The sequence below is a fragment of the Chiloscyllium punctatum genome, chromosome 1, assembly GCF_047496795.1.
Source record: "Chiloscyllium punctatum isolate Juve2018m chromosome 1, sChiPun1.3, whole genome shotgun sequence".
Lineage (NCBI taxonomy): Eukaryota > Metazoa > Chordata > Chondrichthyes > Orectolobiformes > Hemiscylliidae > Chiloscyllium > Chiloscyllium punctatum.
The window spans coordinates 129,572,630-129,582,485 of record NC_092739.1 but is presented as its reverse complement, the minus strand read 5'-3'; the positions used below and the strand labels follow the sequence as shown (position 1 = coordinate 129,582,485).

The 9,856-nt window shown below is 36.6% G+C and overlaps 1 protein-coding gene across 14 annotated transcripts in view; it reads right to left on the bottom strand.

The window, feature by feature from the left end:
- Positions 1 to 1,397: 1,397 nt before the first annotated feature.
- LOC140479798 (transcription factor 4-like) overlaps positions 1,398 to 9,856 on the bottom strand; it is a 607,832-nt gene continuing 599,373 nt past the window's right edge. For all 14 annotated transcript variants that reach the window (XM_072574019.1, XM_072573999.1, XM_072574047.1 and 11 more), the window contains one exon: positions 1,398 to 8,869. Coding sequence is in view for 1 of the 14 variants with exons in the window: in XM_072574010.1 (XP_072430111.1) it covers positions 8,841 to 8,869 (29 nt within the window). In the remaining 13 variants the exon portion in view is untranslated. The remainder of the gene's footprint in view (positions 8,870 to 9,856) is intronic.

Genomic DNA, 9,856 nt, shown 5'->3' with positions numbered 1-9,856 from the left:
CTGGACAGGTGTATGAATAGGGTTGGGAGAGTGTGATATGGGCCAATGGGAAATGGGACGAGATTTATCGAGGATATTTGGTCAGCATGGATGAATTGGACTGAAGGGTCTGTTTCTGTGTTGCACATCTCTATGATTCTATTTCCACTGGTTGTGCATTCTCGAACTAGGGGGCTTGGTTTCAGAATTAGGGCCAGACCACTCAGGAGAGATGTTGGGAAGCTTTTCTACACACAAAGGGTGGTAGATGTTCAGAACTCTCTTCCATAAAAGACAGTGGATGCTGGATCAGTTGTCGTTTTAAATCTGAGATAGATAACATTTTATTTAGGAAGGTATTAAGGGATATAGGCCAATGGTAAGTATAGAGAATTCGGTCCCAAATCAGCCATGATCTCATTGAATCTTGGAACTTGCTTGAAGGCCTGAATGGCCAAACTCCTCTTCCTATGTATCTGGAAGCTGATGACATTTCTCCCCACTCAAAAACAAAATGAAAACCTTGATTAGGTTATGAATGCCTCAATTTTATAAACCTTTTATTTCCTCTGTTCTTTAGTCAACCAACATTAAACCTTTGTTCTGAAATGTACTGAGCTTATTTGCTGCATATAGAGTGTTGTAAAGGAGAGAGAAAGGAAACAGGCTGATGTTGATGTCCTTTTCGAGATAGATTTAAATTCTCTTTCAGCATGGTGTAAGAATTATAGGGTTTGGTCCTTTTATGTCACAATATTAATCTTGGCAAGAGACTATTGCAATTCTGCATCTTGAATGAGGCAATTCAGTCTTCTTTAAGAACTTAATATGAGAGGATGAAACATCTATGGAAAAGCAATACTAGGAGTTGGATCCATTATTTCTGTTGCTTTGAGTATGTACTGATTTGTCCTGCAACTGATGGAATGCCAAGTGTTAGTTTGTGTCCAAATACATGGAGAATTCACAACTCTCAAAGTTGTGCTTCAACAGGAGGCAGCTGAGACTTGTACTATTGTTTATTATGTATCAAGTCAGTGCCAGAGTTTTTTTTAATTTAAAAGTTGCAAAACCTAGACCAGGACCTATTGTATAGTACACCAACCACATTGAAATGAGCAAGAAGGAAGTTGAAGAAACCCAACTTTCTGACTGATTAAAACCATTAAAATTATGGGCTACATGGGTACTGTGTTTGCAAAATCTACACTGGGAAATCAAATTGTAGGGGCTAACCAATAGCTGGCTTTAATATTAAAATTCCATATACTACACAACTATTAGTGGTCCAGCAAAACATTTGTTTAAGAGGAGAGAGTAGTTTTCTTTGTATTCCTGAATAATAGCACAAACATAATTCTAAAACTTCAGTGAATTTCCATTCTCAGGTAAAGAACATAAAACACACATGAAACAAGTTTATAAAAATGGCACATTTATTGCTACAGAACTGTCATGTACATGACTGCTTGGAATAACTACTGATGATAAACAGGTAATGGCCTACATCGAGCTGGCCTTTGAATACTCCAGCAAACAATCTGTTCGGACATTTCTACAAATCTGAAAAACACCAAAAAAACATGAAAAGTTGAGGCACTCGAGCCACACAAATGGGAAAAAGGTGAAATAGGTTTTTTTTCTTCACTGCTGCAGCTATGTGTAGTCGCGACATCATACGACTTACAACTAAAACGCTACCATACAGTTCATCTCAGTAACACATGGTAAAATAACATCTTTTAAATAGTAAAATAAAGTAACAAACTTTTACTCAGAATGATTCCAAAAATCTACAAAGAGAAATATTCAGAATCCGAGAATTTTTTTTTTCAAGATCCATGGTATAAAAGGATTGCTCCTGCGAAAAATAAGCCAAATATATTTTTTTCTTTAAATTTAGCTTTTATAGGGTGTACTACAGTCTATTTCATAGCAAAAAGAGCACTAGACAAAAGAAGCTTTATAACAAAAAGCCAGGCACTGATACATGGTAATTCTCTGCTTTTCTCTTCACTTAATTGCATCACAAGTACAAGAATGAAAAAGGCCACAGTTCATATTCTCACCATTACATATGTCTATAATACTTGAAATGAGCATGGTAAACCAGCACTGCACAAGATGAATAAGAGTCCATGAGAAAAATGTCTGTAAAAGTGGGCTCATAAAAGCCTTGGTGCCCCATTTTATGGAATTACATCTCCTTTTTAAAATTTTAGCTATATTTTTTTCCAGTCAGCTATAATTGGCTAATGTTTGTGCTTGTTCATATCAAACGCTAAATCATTTCTGGAGAGTGTTCACTTTTTTTATTTAAAAAAAAATTGCCTGATACAAAAAAAATTACAAAAGGAAAATAAAACAAAAACTGAACAAAATTAGAAAAAAAAATCGGAAGACTGGATAAATTTACAAATTGCATCATTGATTCAATTGACAGTTTATAGGCGTTAGTGTTAATTACAGCTACATTGAAGACAATGGGTACTGATGAGTGAGCAGTTGATTCAGTTTATGAACTGTTATAGGCAGGGAAGTGGATCCATTAATAAGACTAAGGTAATAAGCTTATTTGATGTTATTGCTGATTTTTAGAAGTAAAATGTTATAACTCTTTTGCACATTAACTAAATAGTGTCTCAGATGATAACACATGCAATACATGCTCAATTAAATAAAGAGGTATTGTAAATGTCATATTTTGGCAAAATCAATTGTGTGTCACCTATTCAAATCCAACTGTCTCTAAATAATAGTACATCAAATAAAATTCCTTTATACTGTCATGTATTAACAATAATGGCACAATATTTCTCAAATGGTATGTTTGTGATATTGATTCTACTCAAGATCTTAAACCACAAAGTAAAGAAACCCCCTATCCTTCCCTGAACAAAACTTGAAACTTGGACACCTGGTTGCAAACAACCTTTAAATAAAAGTAAACTGCACTAACCGTTTTAAATTCAGGTTTAATCTTCCACATCTTAATTACTCATTATATCAAGAATGTTGTTACAGTGTAACTAGTAACATATACTCAAAGGAAACTTCTATTTAATAGCTCATGTTTAGACACACAAAGTAGCTCAGCTGACAACCCATCAATGCCTGACCATGTTATTGTATATCCTTAGCTATTTTCTTTCCTGTCATATTCTTTGCCAATGGTGAGAAGCCACTCTGAGTTTGAAATAATCACCTTATTTCCTCCTCTACATATAAACCAGACCTTCTCCAATACAGTCAAGAGATCGACAGAGAAACCTACTGGAAGACATTTCTTCACCAAAGTAAATTGCCTCAACAGCATGATTTCAAACCATTTGGCATGTAAAATTATGAAGGAGTTAATCATTGCGGTTACAGCTAGAATCATACTTCAACTGGTTTACTGTACTCAACATAGTTAATACCCGATTAATTAATACCCGATTGTAGTAGGGCATACAGCTAACCATGTAAGCATATACCACACTTACCTTACATAGCTTATTTGTGCAGCTCTTCACACCACAACAGTTAGCCCTTAAGTAGTCAACTTTCATTCATTTGTATCCAAAGTACTTTAAGAACACAAGATGGAACAAAGGAACAGGAGTAGGCTATTCAGAGCCTTAACTCTTTCAATTAGATTGTGGCTGACCTATATCTTAACCCCATTAACCCTCCTTGACTCCAAATCTCTGAATAACCTAAGTCTTTTATTAATCACTACACTTAAATAAGCAGTGGTGAAAAGAGTAACAACATTTCAGTTCTCATCACAAGTTTAGATTGCAGCCTTTTTGAATTGATTTTGGACCGTGAAGTGTTGTGCTCTTTCTATAGGCACAGCATCTAAAAACTCATTTTTACTTTACTTCGGTTAAGTGATATTGCTCCTTTCCAATTCACAGCGTCAAATGGAAATCAATTGTTTGCTTGATCCACATCCATGCATACAAAAGTATCATGAACTGCCCATCAAAATACTGAAACCCTGTACACTCACAAATGTAATCATTATCTACAATATTCCAACAGCAGAGTGATTTAGATCAAACATTTAGTAGGAAATAAATTTGAAATACCTTATTTTGTTCCTTTTTTGAAATAAGTTTCCAGAAACATGTGTGCTTGTAAAATTCCTTGACAATGCTACTTGAAATTTTACTATCTTGTTTAAACGAGACACTTTTTTAAACCACAGGGATTCCATTGTATTTCTTTTTAAAAGCAAAACAAAACCTCATGACATATTCAAAAACACAGAATAACTTTTAAGTCTACATGTAAAAATATAACTTTTAGCTTTTACACAAAGAATTCAAACACAGCTGCAAAATTTGCCTGTCGCTGCATATAACACACAAAGTTTTGCAATTTTGTTTTAAAGTGATAGTTAATTATTAGGGAGAGGAGATGGACCATTTTTTCTTCCTATTTTTTGTCATCTTTTTACACCAAAATGTGACTTTCTTCTGAAACTCTGCTCAAAGCAGAGGTCATATCACTGCCAGGAATGTTTCAAGTCTACACAGTCTAAAGTGTAGGAATTATTGGCTCCTAATAGTTTGGTAAGCCTTACACTCGGAGAATTTTCAGGCCACGCACATACACTAAAATTCCAGTGCTGTTGTATTTTGTTTTAAAAATGATATTTTAAGAGCATAAACCATCTCCACCCTCCAAACTAGTGTATGTGCTCTCTGCACAAGAATGTAAACAAAAAGAAAACAAATGATCAATAATGACTTTTCCCAACTCCCACATTAATGCTTGCTTTTATCATGTTGAATATAACAAAATCTATATTATGATTATTGGTGGGATTTTTTTTTTTAAAAACTATGTACAATATATGAAACCCCTTTTATGTTGATAGTCGCTATGATTTTTCCAAGCTTCACCTCATGCATAAACTAATGCTGGTCAGCGTCCTTCACAAATAATGCACACTTTCTCGTTCGTTATTGCTAAGTTCTTTAAAGAAACACTAGAAAACTGACAAGTTTCTCGAAGCCCCTCGTTGTTTGTTTTTTGCGCTCGGGCTTCTAGACCTTGCTGCTCTTGTCAAAGTCACAAGCTGCATATCCACTATCGATAATCGTCACTGTTTTTATTTTTTTGTCTCTAATCTACTACAGTACTTTTTTGTTGAGAGGAAAAAAAAGAAAACCAAGAGAACCTGAAGTGTTAACTGCTTTAAACCACATTAGCAGGCAGTGTTAGTATAATTGCTTTTGGTGCTGATTGATGTAAATGGTTACATTTTAATCCATTGTGCTGTGGACAGTTTCCTTCCCCTCAGCACTTGGTGCATGGAAATGTGCTTCGTTTCTGGGACTGGGCAAGTTCAAGCATTCCATGTCAAGTTTTACTTTTTCAGCACATTCAGATTTCCAAGCAGTTTGTGCAGAGGGTAGCAAGAGTGCTCTGATATCCTTCTTTTTATTAACTATATGATCGTGCTCTTACAGTGGCCTGAGCTCTCCCCCCAGATTCCTGCTACAATAGAATCCGGATCAGTGTGTACCTGAGCCAAGGGTAAGCACCTCCCACGTTTCATTCCCATCCACGCTCTCACCCTGTAGAAGTTCCGAACCAGGGGCCTGTCAGGATTCAGCAGCATTGAATCCCTTCAACATTTATTGTTTGATAAATGGAACCCCAATCAATACCACAACAATCTTTATGTTCTGTGACTTTAACCCTCTGAGCACAGAAAGGCGGCTGCTGCTTTCAAGAGACAAACCATCCGTTTGTGCGAGAACAGGGAATACAAGTTCCTTTACATTTTTGTTGGGGAGGGGAAACTTGGGAAGAAAACATAAAGTGTGGTGCTGTGCTGGAACAGTGCATTGGTGTATTAACAAGACTGTGTGTTAGTTCCAAATGTTGAGATGCTTATTGTGACCTCCTTATTCAATAGGGACAGGGTGCCCTGTGACCTTCTATGGAAGCAGTGAATAGATGAGACTCCCAACTTTTGTTCTTGCACACCTCAAATTGATCACTTACAAATTCACATTGACAGAGGTATGGGAGCAAGAAGCTAGCATATACTCTGGGCACATGCAAATAAACACTCTGCACTGGCAGGGAGGGCAGTTACCTGTGAACTAAAAACAACTTTAGGGAATGTATTGATTCTGATGTTTTCTCAATTCATTATGTGAACTGATGAAACTTTTTGGATTTTACTGCAGTGCTCAAAGGGTTAAATAACAGCTTCAGATAAAATCTAAACTGGTATTACTTAATTCTCCACAGATACACTATTTGATGGAAAATAAGACTTCTTTCAAGCAACACAAATCTGGCTATAATGCCAGATTTATGCAGCTGGCATTTGTTGAACATATATATACCAGTACTGATCACTGTACCAGCAGTACAGATAGATCTTAGTCTCAAAGCCACTAATGGACCTGGATGAATGTCGTGAGGCAGGAATCCTAGTAGAAGTTTACTAGATGTTTCCCAAATTCTAAAATCCAGTACAGATTTGGATTATTAAATACTATCAAGTCTGGATCCAGACAGGGAACTATAGTGGGTGAGATCTGGCTTAGATTTTGATGTTCCTGCCAATGGAAACCCATATAATAAATTACCCCATGCTACAAGACCTGCTTAAGATTCCCTCTCGAGCAGCTCTAAATGACATAACTCCCCAACCTGTATGAAAATCTGTCTATCAGGAAGAATAGAGAGAGAAGTTTACCACATGTAAATGTTACCTCCTAAAATTTCAAACAACACAGAATTTAACCAACTCTGAATCACTCGAAGTGGATATTGCACCATTAGCACTGTTCCACTTCAATCACAGAGCTATTTCCGCTTTAACACAGACAGATTTGCCTCTGCAGGGATGGAATTAAAAGGAAAATTGCCTAGGTCTATTGCTACTTTTTAATGCATAACATCTTCACAGAGAAAATGCAACTTGTGCAACGACTGTGCACTGAGATGGTCAGCATGTGTGCGTAAGTGTGCAGCTCTTGTTCGCTTTATATGAGCATTTTGCTTTTATAACCTAACTTTCTTTACACGTAGAAGTAAGCTGCTACTTCACGTTACATTGCATAAATATATCTGCAGTAGACCTGCCTAAAGCACTTGTTTTCACTACTCCTGACATGCATAGAACTAAGCTGACTCTTCAGATTGATCATAGGCAAACCTCTGCGCAGAACTATATTATCATCCAAGTTTAGTACAAATGCTTAAAAAACCTAAGTGGAAAGCTTCTGTAACCAGAACATTTACAATAAATCAAAGAGCGAATTGCAGGATTTCTTCTCATCCAGGAATCACACCGGTCATATGGAGTAGAACTTTTTTAAAGAACTATTATATATACACACACCATACACATATAGTATTAGATATCATGGTAAAAATGGAATGCAAATGGATATTTCTGCTGTTATAATATTTTGTATATATTATAGTGGAAACCTTCATTTACCCTTACTTTAGGGTTCCCCTATTCATAACTGATCATTATAATGTCTTGTTCTGCACTCCGTATACTGTTGTCCTTTCAATTTTTGCCCCTTGCCTCCTAAACGTCCAGCCAGTTTTGGGGCCTGGTTTGATAGGCACCAGTTACATAACTTGAAGCAGTGAGTTCAGTAAACAGATTTCAGCAGGTTGTTTTAGCACAAGGGGGATTGTAGTTAAGTCCAATTGCCACCCAAATGAATTTTCCTGTAGAATTCACTGGTACGTAATTGGGAACAAGAATATTGACTGACATTACCCTCCTCCTGTCAAGAAGCATGAGGGCCCTTTGCAGCACCCATATCATATCCTTGGTTGAGATCAGTTAACTAAGCAAAGATTACAGATTGGGCCTGGTTTCTAGGGTGCAATTCACTGAACACTCCCTTTGTCCACCAAGCCATTGAGGTAAGTTTCCACTTACTATCCTAATTACAGAAACCACAAAGCATCCTCCCAAAAGAAGAAACTTAATTTAGTAACAGTGCCATTATGAATTTTGTACCCCAAACTATTCATTTTTCTTGGATTCCACACAACAGCCATGCTGACCACTGCCATTATATCACATTTAAATTCAAAAAAGCTTTCATGTTGATGTTAGTTTCCAATATAAACAATTCTTGCTAAAAGGCAGAGGATGTGACCTATTTTCCATCAAATACTCTAACTGCAGGAAAATGACAGGAATAAAAATCACAAAAAAAAAACACAGGCATCGCAATATACATACGGATTACACCACCAACAGGCCCATTATTCCATCCGTTACTCCCATGCAGACAAAGGAATGGCTAAGCAGTCATCACCTAAGTTACCATTAGGACAGTTGCTGGTTTTTGTGAATACTGGATGTTGACGGGCAGCAAAGCTTCACTCTCTCCAGAGAACAAACACTAGCTGACTAGAACAGCAACAAAACAAAATAATGTTAAATTGTATTTTTTTTTCCTTTTTTTTATCAGAAGTACACTTTTCATTATTGCAAGGTTACGATTTCAAATAAATATTTTTTTCAACCTACAAATTGATTTTTTTTTAATTTTATTTTTTTACAGAAGTTCAGGCACAAATGCATTTTCCACAGTGTGGAGAAGATTGCCATTCAGTCTCTAGGCTGTACATTAACAGCTTGCAACATACTGCTCAACATTCTGAATGATATGTTTTGAGTTTGTCCCCCAAGTTGTACTTTGCTTGTTGGGAATGCAGTATTCTCTTTTTTCCTTCGCTCATTCTCTCTCGTCTGTGATTCATTTTCGTGACTGCTTTTAATATGTCTCCATTTTACAAAAAAAGGGGAGTGGGCAGAGTGTTTACATTTTTGTAAGATAATACAGTTGTCAAGGAAAATGGTCTCTCACTTATTTTTTGTTGATCTGGCACCATGGGCCTACAGAAAAAAAAAAGAGAAAAACAGGTTAATCAATTACATCTATATTCTACATTATTTTCCTACTTCATTTTGCCTCTCCTATGAGGGTGGACTCAATTTCAGTACTTTAGATTAGAGTGGTGTTGGAAAAGCACAGCAGGTCAGGCAACATCCGAGGAGCAGGAAAATCAACATTTTGGGCAAAAGTCCTTCATCAGGAATGGGCTTTTGCCCGAAACGTCGATTTTCCTGCTCCTTGGATGCTGCCTGACCTGCTGTGCTTTTCCAGCACCACTCTGATCTAAACTCTGGTTCCCAGCATCTGCAGTCCTCACTTTTGCCTAGTTAATTTCAGTACTTGTCCAAATATCCATTCTTGGCGTGATTGTTGAAGGCTACTTAACTCTGGTGGATACTGTTATTGAGTCTCATCTTAATTCAATGTTCACTGACATTCGGTTTTTCAAACAAGAAAACAGAATAGTGAATGAATAGCATTCGTAATAACTGTGGTGAAAATTTCCTCCACATTAGCTTAAGACACTACAACTAATTCAAACACACACATCATCATCACATTTAATAAACTAGCTTGGAAGAAACCACAGAGTTCCAAGGCTCTTTGTTTTATATACCACATCTCCTATGTAGTGTCTGTGCAATGAAATGATTAGCTGATTGCTCTGTTTGGATCATTTATTTTTAAGATCCTTGGATTATTTTTCTTCTTCAAATATCCTTCACTAAAGGAATAAAATTGTTCCTAATCATATGAAAACAGCATATCTTGGATTAAGTAGAGAGCTAAAAACATGAATACAGATAGGATGAGCCAAATGACTTGCTTCTGTTAATGCTCTGCAATTCAAAAAAGTGTCCAGGGCGATGCAGGAGTCAGCAGCTTGCTCTTCTACTCCTCATTCCTTTCTCTACTCCAAGTGACGTGCCTTATGCCTGCTGTGTGATTTCCCTTGGTCTTGATGGAGGGTTAGATTTCAGGGTTGA